The 19,681-nt window shown below is 40.0% G+C and overlaps 2 protein-coding genes across 2 annotated transcripts; one reads left to right on the top strand and one right to left on the bottom strand.

Annotated features, from left to right (window-relative positions):
- Nucleotides 1–14,433: 14,433 nt before the first annotated feature.
- Nucleotides 14,434–15,868, top strand: LOC114352918 (uncharacterized). The gene is made up of 3 exons (XM_028304682.1): nt 14,434–14,779; nt 14,864–15,258; nt 15,845–15,868. The coding sequence occupies exons 1-3, from the start codon at nt 14,632–14,634 to the stop codon at nt 15,866–15,868; spliced, it is 567 nt and encodes a 188-aa protein (XP_028160483.1). The 5' UTR covers nt 14,434–14,631.
- Nucleotides 15,869–15,917: 49 nt separating this feature from the next.
- LOC114352938 (UPF0728 protein C10orf53 homolog) lies at nt 15,918–17,482 on the bottom strand. The gene is made up of 3 exons (XM_028304702.1): nt 17,390–17,482; nt 16,506–16,591; nt 15,918–16,346 (listed from the first exon to the last, which is right to left on the bottom strand). The coding sequence occupies exons 1-3, from the start codon at nt 17,478–17,480 to the stop codon at nt 16,071–16,073; spliced, it is 453 nt and encodes a 150-aa protein (XP_028160503.1). The 5' UTR covers nt 17,481–17,482; the 3' UTR covers nt 15,918–16,070.
- Between the last annotated feature and the right edge of the window lie 2,199 nt (nt 17,483–19,681).

Below are 19,681 nucleotides of genomic sequence, written 5' to 3'. Positions count from 1 at the left end.
CTTTATCATCTTCAATCCTTGCAGTATTCTTATCTCGCACGTTTTCTCTTCAATTGCTATGTCCATTTAATCAAGATAATGTAATAGATGCTATTAGTATTTTATATTGTATCGCAATTTTATACCTTTATTTTATTGTAGAGCAATTGAATCACTAAATAAGTATTTACAAAGTAAAAATAAATTTACAAACAGTTTACAAATACAATGTAGTTGGACAGGGCCTATAGTTTTCACCTGTATCACAGTCCAAACTACTGGACGGATTGGGCTGAAATTTGGTATGCAGGTAGATGTTATGACGTAGGCATCCGCTAAGAAAGGATTTTACAAAACTCCACCTACCTTTAAGGGGGTAAAACGGGATCCACGCGTACGAAGTCGCGGGCGGCCGCTAGTGTATTAATAAAATTTATTAGCAGCTTTCATCACCAGGTCATTTAGTCTCCACTTCAGGAGCGAGCTCTCTCTAATTTACCAGAGACAAATGAAGGATTTGGCATACATTCCCTAGGCTGTATTTGGCACTTAGGCCCGGTTTCCACCAAAGTGGAGCGAAGCGGAGCGGCAATTATCTGCATTTTTTTTTTGTTTTCAGGAGATAGAAAAAATACGTAAATATTACTTGCACATAATTATAGCAGCTATTTCCACAAAGTTGTATTGCTATCCAAAAAGAAATATCAGTTAGGAGAAAAATTTTGAATGGAAAAAGTCACCCTCGACGGGTGGCGGCATGCCGCGCGGAGTGGAGCCGTGCGGAGCGGAGGAGAGAAGTGGAAGTAATGAAATCTGATTGGTTATTAAAAAAACTTCTCTGTTCCACTCCGCCTTGGTGGAAAGCGGGCCTTAGTAAGCTGGTTTCTTTCCCAACATGGAACTACAAAGTTATTTTACACCTTACGTGACGTAATTTATTTAGGAATCGAACTCAAAATCTGTAGGTTGGTGATGACTATTTGATGCAGTATGTATGACTAATAAAACTATTAGTAAACAAACTTCTTAAAAACATTATCTGAACTAGATCATTCAATTCATGCCAAGGCAAATGATTACTTAATTTTATATTACGCAAAAAGATAATATTGTTTACTTTTTATAGTAGTGCTAATGAGATATGTTATCTTTTTATAGACATTCAATTAAATGCGTGTTTTAGAGTTGACACACGTTTTGTGAATCATCATGAGTCAGAAATAAAAAATGATCATATTAAAAGTAAATTGATTGTTTTTTAAGTATTTTATAGACCGTTTTCATTAATCAAAAGTAAATCATTCTTGAAATATTTTATAGATCGCTTTATAGCAATAAGATTGTCTAAATCAGTGTTCCGCAAACTTTTTGTATTCAAGGTACATCTAGGAATTTTTTTGGAGGTACACCACACATGCAAAGTCCATTTGTATTAGTCTTACCCTTACTTCATCATCGTCATCATCTCAGTCATAGGACGTCCACTGCTGAACATAGGCCTCCCCAATGCTTTCCATGTTGCCCGGTTGGTAGCAGCCTGCGTCCAGCGCCTTCATCACCTTGTGGGTCCTCCCACGCCGCGTTTTCCGGTACGCGGCCTCCACTCCAGAACCTTGCTGCCCCATCGGCCGTCAGTTCTGCGCACTATGTGCCCTGCCCATTGCCACTTCAGCTGGCTGACGGATTACCCTTACTTACTTACTAAAAATAAGTTTATAAGATAACCTTATTTTTCCGAGGTTACTATCTAAAGACCACGGTACACCAGAGTGCCCCGGTACTCCCTTTGCGGAACACTGGTTTAAATAATTGTGCCTTGTTTGGTGTACTTACTTACATTAAAGTGCCGGCAACGCACCTGTACCTGGCTCTACCGAGGATACGGGCACAGACTACGTAACACCACTTCCTAACAAAACGACTATTTAAACGACACCATTACCCAATAATTCGAAATCACAACTTTTCTAAAAGACCCTTCATTCTGGTCTTAAAAACCTAATTAATTTTAAATTACCTGAAAATTACGATTTTTGGTCTCACTGTTATTGAAAAAAGTAGTTTTCACTTGACAAAAAAGTGACTTTACTTGCTTGTAGTGCCATACAAAATCTATGGGAGAGTTTCGTTTACAGTTTTAAAAAGTACGTGAATTATTGGTGGTGTCATCATGTCTATTACTACGATTTATGCATAAAACGGGATCTTGAAAGAAACGGGAGGTCTCCATTGAAAAGAGCCCTTACCCCTTGTAGTAGAAAATAATTTCATTACAACGAGCAACCACTCTACCGTAATAATACTATCAAAGGAATCTTTAAATTACAGCTCATATTTACAGTAATAAAAACTATTTTTCATCCTTGTTTTCATCCTCTTTGATCCCTGTATCTTCTAAATATAATAACTCAAAGGTGACTGACTGACTGACATAGTGATCTATCAACGCACAGCCCAAACCACTGGACGGATCGGGCTGAAAAATGGCATGGAGTAGATGTTATGACGTAGGCATCCCCTAAGGATTTTACGAAACTCCACCCCTAAGGCTGGTTTTAGTGTCACGCGGACAGTCAGGTCAGTGCGGTTCGCTCCGCACAGCCGATCTGTATGAACTGCTAGGGACCGAGCGGTTCCTCCGGACCGCATTACTCTAAAACGCTCCTTAGAAGTTCATACAGATTGGCCGTGCGGAGCGGGTCCGCACCGGACGGTCCGCGTGACACTAAAACCAGCCTAAGGGTACCCCCTTAAACGGGATCCACGCGTACGAAGTCGCGGGCGGCCGCTAGTCCTGTATAAAGCTGTTATTTAAAGTAAAAGTAATATTATAAGGCTTTGAGCTAATCTCAGCAATATTTGCGGTTAGTTGCTGCTTTGTCGTAACGTTTATTTGTTTCCGTTCCCTTTTACAGCTGCCCTCGTGAGGTTTACTGACGTGAAGAATGGCGAGCGGATAAACCATTAGAGAACCTGGGATAGTTACTAAACTTTCTGCAGCACGCTTTGCATATAAACTACCTTACTATGAACAACCATTCGAAGAAGAAGAGTCACAATGATCTCAAGATAATTTGAAGAAAACGCACAAAGAATTTAATTCGTCTGAAATCAAGAGTCCACTTTTCAAACGTTCATCATCATCATAGTTTCAGCCTATATCAAACCCACTACTAGAAGTATACGTAGTCCATCATTCATAACACTACGTGGCAATGGGGATGTTTCCTGGGTCAAAAAGCAAGAGTTTTAATTAGTCCGTCAGTTAACTTATCAAAAAATACTCTACACGTATTATTCACTTTTTCAAACTAATGAAAATTGAAAGAGATAAAGCGCGCCAAAGTTCATAAGAAGAGGCCCGTGACGTCAATGCGTGCATAAAAGTGCCGCACGTTGTGACGTCGTGCGGAACTTCAACGCACCATAACTATGTAATTATTTGTTAGATTGACAAATAAAAATATATGTGTCCAATATTTTTTGATATTAAACATGACGGACTAAAAAAATTTTTTTAGGAAACTAGCCTATATCAACCGAGTAATTCCGACATAAGACGGGAAAAGTTCTCATGAAAATCGTAAGAGGCGACTAAAGAGAGTAAATTATTATTATGCGAACAGTAAGGCTGAGTTGCACCACTTAACTTTAACGGTAACTATGACGATAACCGGTGCTTTTTGTATGGAGTTTGACATATTTTTGATGTTTGTCAAAGTTAAAGTAAGATGGTGCAACCCAGCCTAGGACTCCCCAGTCCGTCAGTCAGTGCATAAAGTACAGGCCAAATCGTCCATTTGCCTCTAGTAAAATAGAAAGGGTCGGTCATTTGTAATGGAGATTTTGCTGTTGAACCACAAGTCCGTGTGTCCACATTTTAACTGTAGATTTCTATTCAAGTCTTGATTTCGCTTTGGGAGTTAGCCGTTTTAAAAGTTTTTATAACTTGTGATATTGTTTCCGATGTCCGCGTCTGTTTCGGCTCATTCCTTACTTTTAATGCCTTAGAGGATTTCTTGTTTATGTGTTCGGAAATTGTTGTTTTCCAAACGATACTTGTAAGGCTGCGGTTTTAAGAACACTTAGAGGGTTTTAAACTTGAGCAAACGTGGTTATGTTCGCTGTATTAGCTGTATTATCATCATCTTTAGGTCTTTTAGTCGTCACAGCGGGATGATAATCATCATCATTATCATTTTAGCCATAAGACGTCCATTGCTGAACATAGGCCTCCCCCAATGCTTTCCATGTTGATCGATTGGTAGCGGCCTGCGTACAGCGCTTCCCTGCTACCTTTACGATGTCGTCGGTCCACCTTGTGGGTGGACGTCACACGCTGCGTTTCCCGGTACGCGGTCTCCATTTCAGAACCTTGCTGCCCCATCGGCCGTCAGTTCTGCGTACTATACAGCAGGAGGATGAAGCACTCTAATTTCAGAGGCAAATGGAGGATGTGGTCTACACTTCTCACGCTGGCCAGATGGATTGCGCAGGCTAACCACATCTAACTTTAAATTAGTCTGATTATTATCATTCAGGATATAGACGCTAAGGGTATAGGTTGTAGAAGTCAATCTATTATTATCTTTTTGATTTGGCCTTAGTTCATCGAATTACTTGGCCTTCATTTAGTCCCTAAGCTTATAAACAGCTGGGCTATCTCACCCACTTTAGTCACCTCAAAGCCTAAATCTAGATATTTCATTTACATTCCAGCATTAATCAAGCAGATTTCGTACCAGAATAGGTTTCCGGTTAGACATTTAACGCTCCGTTATCTCTTAACCGGCTGGTTTCGCCGTCGTTGCTGTTTATTTCGGATTTTAATTGGAAAATTAACAATAGAATGGGAGAAGTGTCGGGGATAAATGGGGATTCGTCTCGTTCCGGCATCCTGTTAGAGGGAAAAGATAACAGCCTCTAAATGTAACCATTAATTGTAATCTATATCTATAAAAGAGAAAGGTCACTGACCCACTCATCACAAAATCTCAGAAACTACATGTGCTAGGAGTCTCAAACTTTGCACGGGTTCCTTTTAGAGCGTAGGTGCTCACTAAGACGGGCTTTTGCAAAATTCAACCCAAATTAATAAGCCTTTGCAATATTTAAAAAATTCGTTCGTTCGTTTCAGCCAAATGACGTCCACTGCTGGACAAAGGCCTCCCCCAAGGTTTTCCACAATGAACGGTCCTGCGCTGCCCGCATCCAGGCTCTTCCCGCGACCTTTACCAGATCGTCGGTCCACCTAGTAGGAGGCCTGCCCACGCTACGTCTTCCAGTCCAAATAAAAAATAAATAAAACTTTTATTAACATAGTAATAAAAACATACAACAGTGTAGCATAGGACAAAAACTGTAATAGTGAAGGATAAAGAGCTGAGTTGCACAACCAAAATTTGACCTTAACTATAACGATAACGTTTGTTACAAAGTAAGATGGTGCAATCCGACCTTAATATTGTGCCAATAGATAGACCCCCGATCATCTTTTTTAATCATGATAAATGATAATATCATGCTCGAAATTTATATTACACTAGCTAAACCGGCGAATTTCGTACTGCCTATGTTTAGGACCATAATTTGAAGAAGTTTTCAAATCAGCCCAGTAGTTTCGAAGCCTATTCAATACAAACAATCAAATCCTTCCTCTCTATAAAAAGATACACGTTTCTTCAGTATGTAAAACTATAACTTTTTCATGAAAGTTTTCTAATATAACTTTAGGAACACTTGTCAGTTTCCTTCGTCAATGGCATTTGCAGACTTAGGCTGAGTTGCACCACTTAACTTTGACTTTAACTTTAACGATAACCGGTGTTTTTGTATGGAGTTTGACAGACTTTTGACGTTTGTCAAAGTCAAAGTAAGATGGTGCAACCCAGTCTTAATGTCATTAGTATACTTCACTGGCTTTTCTACCCAAGCTGTGAAGAACAAACCGAAAATCAGGCACAGATTGCGGTGGTCTTAATGTCAAGCAAGTTTTAATGAAAGCCGCTAGAGATGGGCATCGATGATTGTTCTTATTCGATGTGCTTTTTATTATAATTCTAGTATTGTTTCAGAGTTTCAGGTTCAGTTTCAACAGTTTAATTTTCTTAAAACCAAAAGGTGTGCGTTCACAATTTACTCTTCCACAAGATTTGGTACGCATAAATGTAGACAAAAAACAGCCGAACTTTGTAGCTTATTGTGTGAAGCTGCATTTTAAAAGTCCATGAAGCTTGTGGATGCCCTTTCGGTAAATCGCTCTTGTTATTTTATTAATTTATTTAGGTTTTGTTAATGTCGTCTCACTGAATAAAAGATTTCATTCAAAAATCAGTTCAGTGGTAGTTCCTAACCAACCAAAATAAAATAAAACTAAAATTCAATATTGTTTTTGCATGTTTTAATGAAATGGATCGCAGTGATGAAAACGTATTTTTCACATAACAGCACTCTCATTCATTAAGCAAACATGAATATTTTGTAATTTATAAAGTAAATAACCTCGTTTACTAGAAAATAAATTTAGTGAATAGGTTTAACGTTTTATATTAGGCTCGTTATATGTTACGTTACCAGTTTTGTTACAGGTAATTTACCTATGTTCCACGAATAAACGAATTTTGATTTGATTTTGATTTGATTTTTCAAGGTTTTCTTTTATGTTGCTGATAGAGTTAATACTTAAGCATGTAACTTTTTTCAGTATCTATTTGGGAAGCGTAATGTAATAGAAGGATATTGTCTACAAAATTCTTTTGGCTTTTGTTTTATAGCCTGACCAGGAACATAAAAACCCTCGCCATGTTGCGGAAAACTAATGGTACTAATTTCTTTTAATGGCAACAGTAACTGAAAACTTCATTGACATGTCACCTTGCATGTCAGTCTATTGCTGTCAAAGTGTAAACAAACTTTATTTTAAATGTGCGCAATTGATTTTGTGAATTAAATTGCTAAAATCTTTTTATAGTCGTGAAAGAAAAGTGGTTCACAATGTGTTAAAGTATTTGTCGAAGAGAAATACTAAGGGTTCGGACAATATTTTCATTGAATAATGTTTCCGACAAAGGTTGTCAAATTGACTGACATGTTTATCGTATAGTACAGTCCACTATGAAAATTAGCTGTGGTTTGTTTCAACTACCTATTTTAAAGTTTTTTGTCACTTTCTAAGTGTTGAATTTTATGGAATTGGGAAAGAAGTACAGAGTTTGAAGCGTTCATGAGCAGACATTGCAGTTGAATATTCAAGTTCTGAATTTGATTATTGATGATATAATAAAATAAATCATACTAACTCGATTGATGGTTTTTTTAATTTATTTATACCAGGTTACCTTTAATAATATTTTTTCGTTAATTTATGAAAATATCAAATTAGCCCGTAATCCTGAATCCTGATACATAAAGTTAGCTTATTAATTTAACACAGGTACGACTGTACTCAGTGTTGCACTATCAAATGCAATTGACGCGCCTCTATGCCAGGGTTTTTATGTTCCTGGTCAGGCTATAGAAGCATTTAAATTAGTTTTCTATTTACAGACGATAGCACATCACACAAAACACTGCGGTATCATCACTACCATCGTTTCAGCCACAGGACGTCCACTGCTGAACATAGGCCTCCCCAAATGACAACCGCCTCTGTGGTCTAGTGGTAAGACCACCTGCTTCAGACGCAGAGGTCCCGGGTTCGATTCCCAGGGAGGGCAGATTTTTCTGTTCGGTTTGGTTAGTGATAGTGCTTGTTCTAAGTCCGCCTGGCCTACCACCATCTTACCTAAGGCCCTTTTCACATGTTCTGGTTGCCGGCTAACCGGCGCCGGGTATCCGGTGGTGAAGTGTATGGGCATGCCGGATTAATTACGCCGGAACATGTGAAGGCTACGTACCATGCCCATGGCCTTAGTTTGTCGCCATAACAACAATGTTATCAGCATTGTTGTGTTCTCTCTGTGGTTGAGGATTCCGGGTGAAGCTCGCTTCCAACTTCGGCCTGATCAGCACTTACCATCAGGTGAGATACAGGCCAAGAGCTTCGTCGTTGTGGATAAATAAAATGATTTCCATATCGCCCGGTTGGTAGCGGCACCTGCATCCAGCGCCTTCCTGCTACTTTTATCAGGTCGTCGGTCCTGTCGTCGGGTGAACGTCACACGCTGCGTTTTCCGGTACGTGGCCTCCACTCTAGAACCTTGCTGCCCAATCATGGATGCCCTTGATTGTACGTACATCGTGGAATTAATATTGTATTAGTATGCCCATCTCTAAAACAGTTGTTTTGGTTTTCGACTACGATACTTCATTTGTGGATTTAGGTAAGAGCCAGGTCTGAAACAAAGGCTGACCTGCGAATCATGTTTTTGTCATGGGCCGACAATAGCTACCTACGACAATAGGTATTTACCGTTTCAGGAAATTTGTTCTCGTCTAAACAATGGTATTACAATAGATTATTTTGTTTATTATTGTAGCTGTGAAATGCCATTAATTTTGAGTTTGGAAAAAGATTACATTACAAATCTTTTGTGTACCTCGTTACAATAGTAGGAATAATACAATATAGTTTAACGCGATTCTTGTTCAAAATTTTCCAATCTGTTGATAAAAATGAACGATTTTTGAAGCGCATTTATGTAATACGAATCTGAACTAAAATAATTAAGACACAAAAATTATGACCATAAAATAGTTTTTAACGTTCTTTCTTTCTTCCAGATTCACGTCTTGCTTAACTCTTAAGCTAGTATAAGCAAAAATATTTTTCATTGGTATTGAACTTTATCTGATACTAGCGGTCGCCCACGACTTCGTACGTGTGGATTCTGTTTTACCCCCTTAGGGGTGGAGTTTCGTAAAAATCCGTTTTTAGTGAGCACCTACGTTCTAAAAGGAACCCCCATGCAAAATTTGAGACTCCTAGCACTTGTAGTTTCTGAGATTTCGTGATGAGTGAGTCAGTCAGTTAATCAGTGACCCTAAGGCTGGGTTGCACCACCTTACTTAACTTTGACAAACGTCAAAAATCTGTACAAAAAACACCGGTTATCGTCATAGTTACGGTCAAAGTTAGGTGGTGCAACTCAGCCTTAGCTTTTATAAATATGATAGATACCTAAAGTGGCATCAATTCTGCCACCATATTAACTAGTTAAATGCCTAACGCTCCGCTCTAAGCTCCGCTTGTGTAAATGCGGCCCTAAAGGCCCTAAACCTCACAAAATGGCCGGCCGAGATTTTTCCGAGGACCTCCATTTCCCGACTATCAATCATGACCAGATTATATTAAGATCGAACGTGATGGATGTCGTCATAATCGACGATTAGGCGTGTTCTACGGCGTTGTAAAATTTATCGTTTTAAGTTTGAACGCGGGAGAAATATTGTTGCAGACCGCGATGCTTTATAACCGTTTATAATCGCAGCCGAGGGATGAGATACAATGCAAAATTACTTGGCGTGACAGATACGCTGACATTCAACGTGTTAACGTGACAAGGATTAAAGTGGCATCTGGCTGCTATCAACCGGCCAATCTGGAAAACAGGAGAGGCCTATGTTCAGCAATGGACGTCCTTTGACTGAAACAATAATGATGGTGAAAGCAAAACAAAAGTCCTGTATAAAGGATGATGATGGCAAACAAAAACCATTCTGGAACTAAATTCCTCGTTATAATGACCTGTCAAATGCATAGCTCAAAATTGGTAAGTCAATTTAGATTGAATCCAAATCACAACGAGTGCAAATCTAATTGGGAACACACGACAGTCAACTGATGTATTGTGGTGGTAATTAACTGTGATATTTAGAACGATGTTCAACACTAGCCGATAATTAGGTTTCGTAGTAGTTGATGTTTGGATTATTGTTGAGTTATGCGAAATGACAATTGAGCGTCAGGGAATTTATTGGGTTAAACTTATGTAGTAGAGAATTGATAATTACTTTTTTTTAATAAATGTAATTGTATGATTTTGAACTCCGTTGGTTTATAAATGCGTGAGATGAACGGTCCTGCGCTGCACGCATCCAGGATCTTCCCGCGACCTTTACCAGATCGTCGGTCCACCTAGTAGGAGGCCTGCCCACGCTACGTCTTCCAGCCCGTGGTCGCCACTCTCGTGATTTTAGCAATTCTGCGAGCTATGTCGGTTGGGGACCGTGCCGTGTGGGGACGGCCATAAAGAATACTCTTCCCCACCGCCAACAGGAGGCGTGTCGTAAGAGGCGACAAAATCCCTGCAGCACTGGACGGGCAGCAGCGTCTGCGTGCGAAACCTTACAAAAAACTGCGATCGCCAACCCGCCTGCCAAGCGTGGCGATTAAGGCAAACCCCCCCATGGAGAATCCTTGGGGGAGGCCTTTGTCCAGCAGTGGACGTCTTTCGGCTGAAACGAACGAACGATGTCGGTTACTTTGGTTCTCCTGCGGATCTCCTCATTTCTGATTCGATCACGCAGGGAAACTCCGAGCATAGCCCGCTCCATCGCCCTTTGGGTGACCTTGAGCCTTCTTATGAGGCCCATAGTAAGCGACCACGTCTCAGAACCGTATACCATCACTGGCAACACACATTGGGTCGAATACTTTCGACTTGAGACACTGCGGTATTTCGGACGTGAGTATAATATGGCGAAGCTTCCCGAACGCTGCCCATCCGAGTTGGATTCGACGATTGACCTCTTTCTCGAAGTTGGACCTACCTAACTGGACTGTTTGTCCCAGGTATACATAATTGTCAACAACTTCGAGTGTAGAGTCTCCAACCTTCAGAGGAGTGGGTGCAACACGGACATTAGACATGATTTTTGTCTTGTCCATGTTCATTCTGAGGCCCACTTGTTGAGAGGCTCTACTGAGGCCATCGAGCATTGTGCCTAGATCCTCCAAGGTCTCAGCCATGACTACGATATCGTCCGCGAATCGAAGGTGGGTGATGTACTCGCCGTTGATATTTATGCCAAATCCGTTCCAGTCCAGAAGCTTGAAGACATCTTCCAGGGCGGTGGTAAACAGTTTTGGAGATAAGACGTCTCCCTGTCTTACCCCTCGCTGCAACTGGATAGGTTTCGAGTACCGATCCTGGAGGCGGACCGGTTTCTATGTATTTCTATGAAATTCCCTCCGTAGTTTATACACGAAGCTATGTACAACTACACGTCGTCCGCTGCTGCTTCATGTCGTCCGCTACCAACTTGTACTTTAACAGTAGATTAGGTTCTTAAATACTTCTAGCGTTTTATTTAGTTCCACTCTAAAGTTTACTCAAAGGGATCGAAACTGCGCGATCGTACTACCGGACAGAAGGGAACAATAGTTTATCTGTTTTTGGTAGATGTATAAAGTATGGTAAACTTTATTAATAGAATATAATATCAGACAACAAATACTTCAATGTCTGGGATATTTTATTTAACTAATTTTTCTGATCGATTCTTTGTCACCTTTAAAAAAATATGCTTTTTTTTTATGTGATAGGAGGCAAACGAGCAGGCGGATCACCTGATGGTAAGTGATTACCGTCGCCCATAGACACCCGCAGACCCAGGGGCGTTACAGGTGCGTTGCCGGTTGCTAACTTTTTTACACCCTGCATACTTTAAAACCGCAAAACTGTTTGCAATTACCTGAACAAAACGAAATTTTACTTATTTTGACAACCTTCTCTTAGTAATAAATGAAAATACCCTGCCCCAAGAAAGAGGTGACAAAAGAGCAAATTTAAACTAGCACCTAACTTTACCAGAATAATAAATCACAATGACACTTTAAGCGCTTCCTTTCAGCGTCCTGAAATGGCAAAGCGCTTTGCCAAAGCGCTTTCCGCAGCTAGACGAGGACCTTTGGGTAAATAGAAAATAAAGTATGGAGGAGCGTTTCGGTATGAACAGAGTAAGTACAAAAGAGTAGGTTATCTTCATAGAAACGCACCGAGTGCGGTTTGTATGTGAGCGCGCCAATATACGTATGCGGCGCGCACGCACACACTGACAAAATTCGGCGCAACCACGACTGGCTCCCCGCTAATCCACGCTATTGTCACGCTCACATACAAACCGCGCCCGGTGCGTTTCTATGAAGATAACCTCATCATCATCATTTCAGCCACAGGACGTCCACTGCTGAACATAAGCCTCCCCCAATGACTTCCACATCGCACAGTTGGTAGCGGCCTGCATCCAGCGCCTTCCTGCTACCTTTATCAGGTCGTCGGTCCACCTTGTGGGTGGACGTCCCACGCTGCGTTTTCCGTTACGTGGCCTCCATTCCAGAACCTTGCTGCCCCATTGGCCGTCAGTTCTGCGTACTATGTGCCCTGCCTACTGCCACTTCAGCTTGCTGATCCGTCGGGCTATGTCAGCGACTTTAGTTCGTTTACGGATCTCCTCATTTCTGATTCGATCTCGTAATGAAACACCGAGCATAGCCCTCTCCATAGCACGCTGTGCAACTTTGAGCTTCTGTATAAGGCCTATAGTGAAGATAACCTACTCATTTGTATTTACTCTGGTATGAAGCTGGACGTCTTTTGTGTTACAGAGATCCTGGGGACTGACGTAACGAGTGCGTCCGTTTCCGAAGTCTGTTAGGAGAAGACTGGGGAAGTATCTAGATAAAGTAGCATCTGTGACAGTTTTAATTCAGAAATCACTTCACGGAGCGCCTAAAGTAGGGCCAACGAGAAGCGATACCAAATGTAAACAAACCCAATGTCATGGGTGAACCCGTCTGACTGACATATTTTGGCGGGAGAACGAGACATTACGACAAATACACAAGATGGGAAGAGACAGAATATATTGTCAACTCGACAGTCGTATCGACCTTTTGTATCGCTGCTAGTTGGCCGTACTTTACATATTAATGACAACTGTTATGAGAGATAAAATTATAATGAGGTAAAATAATAATAGCGATTTGTACAGACAAGGTTTTATGCGTTGCAAAAAGCACGAGAAAAAAGGTAGAAAGATAGATCTATAGACAAAAACATTTTGTTTTTACTACAAAAAAAATCAAGGAAATATACAAAAGAGATCGCAAAATTTAGGGGATTTTCTGTTTGAGACAAATTAGATGACTTAAAAATAAGTAAAAGGGAAGGGAAAACATTTATTTAAAATGCTGTACATACTTAAATATTCATATAACCAAAACTTGTTACTCAGAACTAAATTGTTTCTTATTTAATTTAGTTCTAGGCCCCGTATTTATAAATTGGCAAGAATGCTAATACTCACTCCCTAGGTTTACAAGATGCCTACTTCCAAAGTTTGAGGACACGCAGAGCTCTTGAGAATATTAAGCATCTCTTTGTGCAATCTGAGATGCATCTTGTCAAATTAGGTCGCCTTGCCCGTACATTTGGGATGGGTTTATGAATAGCAAAGTTTATTGTCATATCTAAAGAGCGTCAGTAAAGTGTTATCTGCACGATTATGATTGTAAACTCATTTAAATATTATTTTGCCGTGATATTATTGTGAGAATGACCAAAAAAGTTTAAGAAACCTTAACGCCCGTATTCACAAACGATGCTTGCTCACAGGCTTCTTTTTACCTTACTTTTAGTGTTGAGAAAACACTTAGTAGGTATTTAGTAAGTGCTGAAAATCAGGGCAAGCTTTTACTACGTATTTTCACTGAAACGGTGATTTGTCGAGTTCCCTGAACACTACACTTAAGGTTTAATTATTTAACTAACCTTTCCAGTAGCATTTTCATTTTAGCACCATCAACTTGAATGCTTTTATTAGTCTAACTTCTTCACTGCGAACGTGTCTATTCTTCTCAAGAAAAATGTCGCCGTAATTCTTCATAAAAGTCTTATTTTCTTTCAGTTTCTCGTTTTAAAGCGCGAGTGCTTTCAAGCTAAGGCTAAGAGTGCTTATCTGTGCCAATTTCTGTCATATTTTGTCACAATGGACGAAAGAACAGCATGACCATTTAAGGAGCCTAGAATTCGATGCCTGGTAAGGTCAATTTGAAGCCACGATAGCCGAACGTTGAAGGGGTCGGACTGGCCGACTCGTGATTCGGGGAACGCGGGTACGGTCCCCACCGCTCGACTTTTGTTGTGAGCCCACTCGTGACACAAGCTTAGTACGAGGGGCTAACGGGAGTATTAGTAATTTGTGCAATAACAAATTATTAATAGGGTGATCGCTATAGTAGGTAAAGCTAATACATAGTTATTGGCCAGATATATCCCTAGACGACCACTCGTTTGAGGCCCTGAAGATGATGGACCTAAAGGCCAACATTGGCTTCAAAAAGGTCCAGTTCAGAATTAAGGGCCCCATACAGGACTCCAAACCCTCCGCTGAACCCCCGACCACCGCCGCAACCACCACCACCTCTACCCCCGTACCCGCATCCTTAACCACCCCCCCTGAGGGTACCGTGCAGGTCCGCACAGGACCACAACGGGTCCAACCCTCCTTCCACCCCCTCAACCTCCACTTCCACATTCCCAAACAGGGGAAGGGGAACGCGGTTTCCCCCCAACAGGGGGACCACAAGGGGCGCACATCAGCCCAGAGGAAGGGGGCAGCACAGAGGACCGTATCGAGGGCGGCGGGGCACACAAGGGCGCCGCGGCTCCCAAGCACAATAGTCCCCACCAACCTCAACGCCCAAAGGGGATGGCGATACTACAGGCCAACCTACACCACGCTATCGCAGCCTCTGCGGTCATAGAAAAGATCTTCAGCGAAGGTGGCCTGGACATCGCCCTCATTCAAGAACCATGGATAAACGCCGACTCCATGGTAGCCGGTCTGAACAACGCTGGTAAGATTCTTGTATGCGAAAAAGGCCGCAAACCTAGGGCTTGTATCGTGTTTAACAAAAATACTAACTTCTTACCTGTTCCAGAACTTTGCAGCGAAGATACTGTCACCGCGTACGTAGAAGTCAAAGGGCCGAACAGGTCCAAAGTACTCTTCTGCTCGGCATATCTTCCTGGAGATAAGCAAGATCCCACTGAAGAACTGACTAACGTCCTGGAATACTCTAGAAGACAAAAGTCGGAACTGATAGTGGGATGCGATGCTAACGCCCACCATACCATCTGGGGAAGCTCGGATACCAACATGAGAGGTGAGTTACTATCCGATTTTCTTCTATCTAACTGTCTACAGGTGCTGAACAATGGCCACACGCCAACATTCGTAACAAAAACCAGACAGGAAGTAATAGATATAACATTCGCAACAGAAAATGTGTCAAAATGTATAACAAAATGGCACGTCAGCAGCGATGCAAACAATGTAAGAAAATTTGAACATTGAAAATTTCGCGCCTACCTCAACGCATACACCTTTCATCCTTTTAAAATGGCACGGAATAATTCTGTCTACATTTCCAAGTAACATCTGCCGATCTATGTTTTTCTTAAAATAAATGGGTAAAATGTTTTGGCTAACATGGCATCCCTAAATTCACTCACACAATAGACAAACGCCAAAATTTTGCGTCACAGTTTTGTTGTAGCGCGAGTTCCGTCCGCCTTTTTTTATAGGTCCATGGTGGGGAAAATGAGTCATGAAACAGCAAACAATTCATCTGAAAACTACCTACTTAAATAACTAACAAGCGAAGTCAATATAAAGCTTGTAAAAAGGATACCTACAGGAGAAAGGGACACTTGGTCCTGCCAGAGTTAGGGAGACGATAATTCAAAAGCACGAAAAGTTTAATCCGTGATTCTGACTCGCACTAACTGGGTAGAATTCATACGTATCCTAACTTGATGGTTAATTAGAACCAAGTCTTTCTCCAAAAGAAAAGGATCAATCTTGGGCCTCGCAAAGATTATGCTTAAATGATGAATTAATCACATAATTATTAAAACAGCACTCAATAAAAGATCGCAAGTAATAACACAATTTTATTTAGAATAAGCCGAATACGGCTGCTGTAAAAAGAACTTAAATTGGTTTGTCCTATTGTGTAGTCCACGAAGTAAAATGTTTGATCAGCAAACTATTTCAGGCTATATTTTATACGCCTTACAACAACTTTATTTATTTGCTGATAGTTATTTAGTTTTCCGCTAACCACTTGTTTCTGATTTATTGTTTTACTTTTTTTGCGCAAGTATACCGCAACATTTCACGCAGTCCAGGCACGTCGAAAACGGCGTTAACTGCGTTGTTTCTGTTGTCCAGAAGTCCTTGGGTGCGTACGCACTTCGCACAAAGATCTGTTCCTCAATGAGTTTCCATATCCACAAGTGGTTACGAGCGCGATTTAGCATGACAGTCGCCTGTTGAACCGCCTTGACCGCTCGCTGGCACACGGGGTCCGATTCGTAAGGCATATTAAATAGTAAGTTCTGGATGTTGCAGCGAAACACCTGAAATTTCGGACTGATACAATCCAAATTCCAAGTCGGTTATCAATATTATGAAACCCCAATAACATTAAAATGATGTTATCTTATTCTAATGGAAGAACACATAACTCTACAGGTACCTACATAAAACGAACTAGAACAAATGATATAAAAACTGACCTCGTGTCCGCATATCTCCAGCATGCAATAATTAACGAAAAGAACTTGCACGAGGTCGACTCTATATCCAAGAGTCTGGAGACGGTCTGCAAAAGAATACCTACCTAATTACATAGCTGGGTACGAGTCATTTTTGATCAGCATCGAAAAGAATAAACCTCGTATAGATAGAATATTCCTCCTTCTCGAATAGCTGGACATAAATCGCTACCAATGATAAACGCCACTAAAGCATTGTCCACCCGCTGACCGCTTCTCACAATTAAATATTAGGTAGGGAGGGATATTGAACTACACTCGGCATCAAATAAATCGCACCTCCCGCGACAAGCACTTATCAAACGTATGCATCCCCACTTCCCACCAACATAGGTACCATTTGAAAGCCTAGTTTTAAACTTCATTTCATTAAAGGAAAGGTTTTTACCCCAAAAATGTGTCTTTACAAGGATCCAGAGTCACTTCTTCAAAAAATGGGTAGGTAGTTACGCTATAGCCATTTTTTATGACTATAAAACTGTTAAGTTGGGATTAATCGCTATCCATCTGTTAAAGAGGACACGTGAGATCTTTATTTGGTTTTATAACCATAAAAATTGGTCTAATTGATCCCAGAGGTGAGCCCAAAGTGAGGTCTATTTTCAAGTCACATTTATTGTAAATGTTAATCATTTATTTAGAAATGAAATGTATTTTTCTTTAAGGATATTTATTGGGCTTTCAAATAACACCAATATTGTTGGGGTACCATGATTGTGTCAGAAGAAAATCTTTAAAGTTTGCGTCGCGGAAGGTGCGGTTTATTTGATGTTGAGTGTATAAGGGTTCCGTTTTTTGCCATTTGGCTACGGAACCCTAAAAAGCTTGTAAAAACAGAGAGGTACCTCTCAATCCCCGTAACTTCTGTGGTTTGTGAGCAACAGTGTGGAAGGAATCGCAAGGTCCATAATAAATAGTCACATATTGAAAAGACATCCTTGTACAATAAAAATGCTATAAAATCAATAAAAATTCTAAAAAAAACACTGCTCAGGTTGAGCGAAGATCTTGAAATGAATATACTGTAATTTTAATACTGTTGTATTCTTAGATATAATGTACAATAGTACATATAATATTTTCAGAACATACAATAATATTGTTTAGACTTCAGATCAACAAAAACACAAAAATAAGTCTGCCAAAAATTGACATGACTGGCAACAATTTTTTTTTAAGTTACGAAATCACGGATTAGACCGATTTATTATTTATTTGGTGATTTTTTTTTAAATATTACAAAATATTATCCTAGCCTGAAACTGAAAATTTAAAAAAATGCTCACTAGGTCATCTTCATAGAAACACACCTGTAGCGGTAAGCAAAACTCTTTGCGCCGGGTATAGGCTACGGCGGTTGCGATGGTAACCAGGTTGTTGATGTCAGGGAGAACGTCAGGTAGTAAAATAGGAGATTTTACAATATATTATTTTATTCAAAAGTGACTACGTGAGTTTCCATATTAAGCCACGTACCCTTTATTGGTGACCCCGATTTTCGTCCAATTTGTCTACAACTGTACTGCTTAATTGCTGCAACGGACAAGGACTACTTTTACACCTCAGACCTGAACTCCCGACCAAGGGTCGAGTAACGAGTTCCAACTTCATTTTGGAACCGCATCACCCCGTGCCCGAGCTCACACCTAGAAGTTGACAGACAATTTGTTCCGGGTTGCTCGCTCCGTGCTCCGTGTTCCGGGTTGACACACCACGCCGCGTTCACCACAGAGGGAAGAGGCGTTCACCTGCCTTGTGAATGCTGAGCACCTACCTGTTTGCTGGACAACGCGACAGATTGCAAGTTTTTGAGTGTTTTTATTTTTTTGTCACTTTCTAAGTGTTGAATTTTATGGAATTGGGAAAGAAGTACCGAGTTTGAAGCGTTCATGAGCAGACATTGCAGTTGAATATTCAAGTTCTGAATTTGATTATTGATGAATAATAAAATAAATCATACTAACTCGATTGATGGTTTCATTTAATTTATTTAAACCAGGTTACCTATAATAATATTTTTTCGTTAATATATGAAAATATCAAATTAGCCCGTAATCCTGAATCCTGATACATAAAGTTAGCCTATTAATTTAACACAGGTACGACTGTACTGAGTGTTGCACTATCAAATGCAATTGACGCGCCTCTATGCCAGGGTTTTTATGTTCCTGGTCAGGCTATACATGACCTACTCATTACAAGCTTTTATTTGTATTTACTCTGATAATATCGCTATGGTTAATGTTTTTAGCTATTAATGTGTTTAATTGACGTGTAATCTGATCGATACGAAATTAAAACACCGTTATTATAGGGGTACCAGAATCTCATGGCAAATAGGGAAAATAAACTTTGTTGATAGCAATACTGGGGAAATTGGAATAAACGATCTTGATACTATTTAATTTTTTACTTTTATTACTTTAATATTAATGAACATGAAGTACGAATATACATTTTAGGTAGGTATGTGTATGAAGAATGTTGTTAGACATCAGATTTTTAACATAGGTAAATGTTTTGGAAATTGAATAAATCGTATATTACTTTAAGTAACTAATTTTATTATGCATCATACTTCTAACTTATCACTTCATTCAGAACTAGAAAAGGATTCTTAAAACTCCACTTGCATTTCTTGTTTTTCAATAAACAGATGATCAAGATAAAGAGGTACTGTAAATAAATTGCTCTTCCAGCATTTCAATGGAGAAGTTCCTGATGTTAAAACACTATATTTCTCTGAATGGGATTAAAATATATACCAAAACTAAAAAGACGGTGAAGTTTTTATTTAAATCGATCAAGAAATGTCTGAGAAATAAATTATTTATATTACCTACATATTTTCGCGTGGAACTGAAACATAGGCGGTGCCGTTCTTTTTGTATATGGCCAGGTCTGGGATATTTTAAAAAAAGGTTACAAAATTTTACTAAGAAAGAATCTTGAGTGACCCTAGCTGAAAAATTAAAAACTGCTAGATTTAAAAAAAATAACCTGTCAACAGCACTGGCTGGATCAGGGGTGATTTACTGTTTGTACTCCGAATGACTGTCGTGAATACACCGATCAAAATGGCGTGAATAGTTATGCGCAACTTTAGGGCCCTGTAACTTATTTATTTGTAGAGATAT

Source organism: Ostrinia furnacalis, unplaced genomic scaffold, assembly GCF_004193835.3.
Source record: "Ostrinia furnacalis isolate ACB-3 unplaced genomic scaffold, ASM419383v2 OfSCF1480, whole genome shotgun sequence".
In the NCBI taxonomy this organism is placed as follows: Eukaryota; Metazoa; Arthropoda; class Insecta; order Lepidoptera; family Crambidae; genus Ostrinia; species Ostrinia furnacalis.
This window is presented reverse-complemented; position numbering and strand designations above follow the sequence as displayed.

Coding starts and splice junctions, on each gene's coding strand:
- LOC114352938 (XM_028304702.1), bottom strand. CDS start 17,480: ATGTCTTTTCAATATGTGACTATTTATTATGGACCTTGCGATTCCTTC. Junction 16,592..17,389: donor GAAGTTACGGGGATTGAGAG/GTACCTCTCTGT, acceptor ATTCTTTTGCAG/ACCGTCTCCAGACTCTTGGA. Junction 16,347..16,505: donor TGGAGATATGCGGACACGAG/GTCAGTTTTTAT, acceptor CCGAAATTTCAG/GTGTTTCGCTGCAACATCCA.
- LOC114352918 (XM_028304682.1), top strand. CDS start 14,632: ATGGCGATACTACAGGCCAACCTACACCACGCTATCGCAGCCTCTGCG. Junction 14,780..14,863: donor AGCCGGTCTGAACAACGCTG/GTAAGATTCTTG, acceptor TACCTGTTCCAG/AACTTTGCAGCGAAGATACT. Junction 15,259..15,844: donor TCAGCAGCGATGCAAACAAT/GTAAGAAAATTT, acceptor TTATTAAAACAG/CACTCAATAAAAGATCGCAA.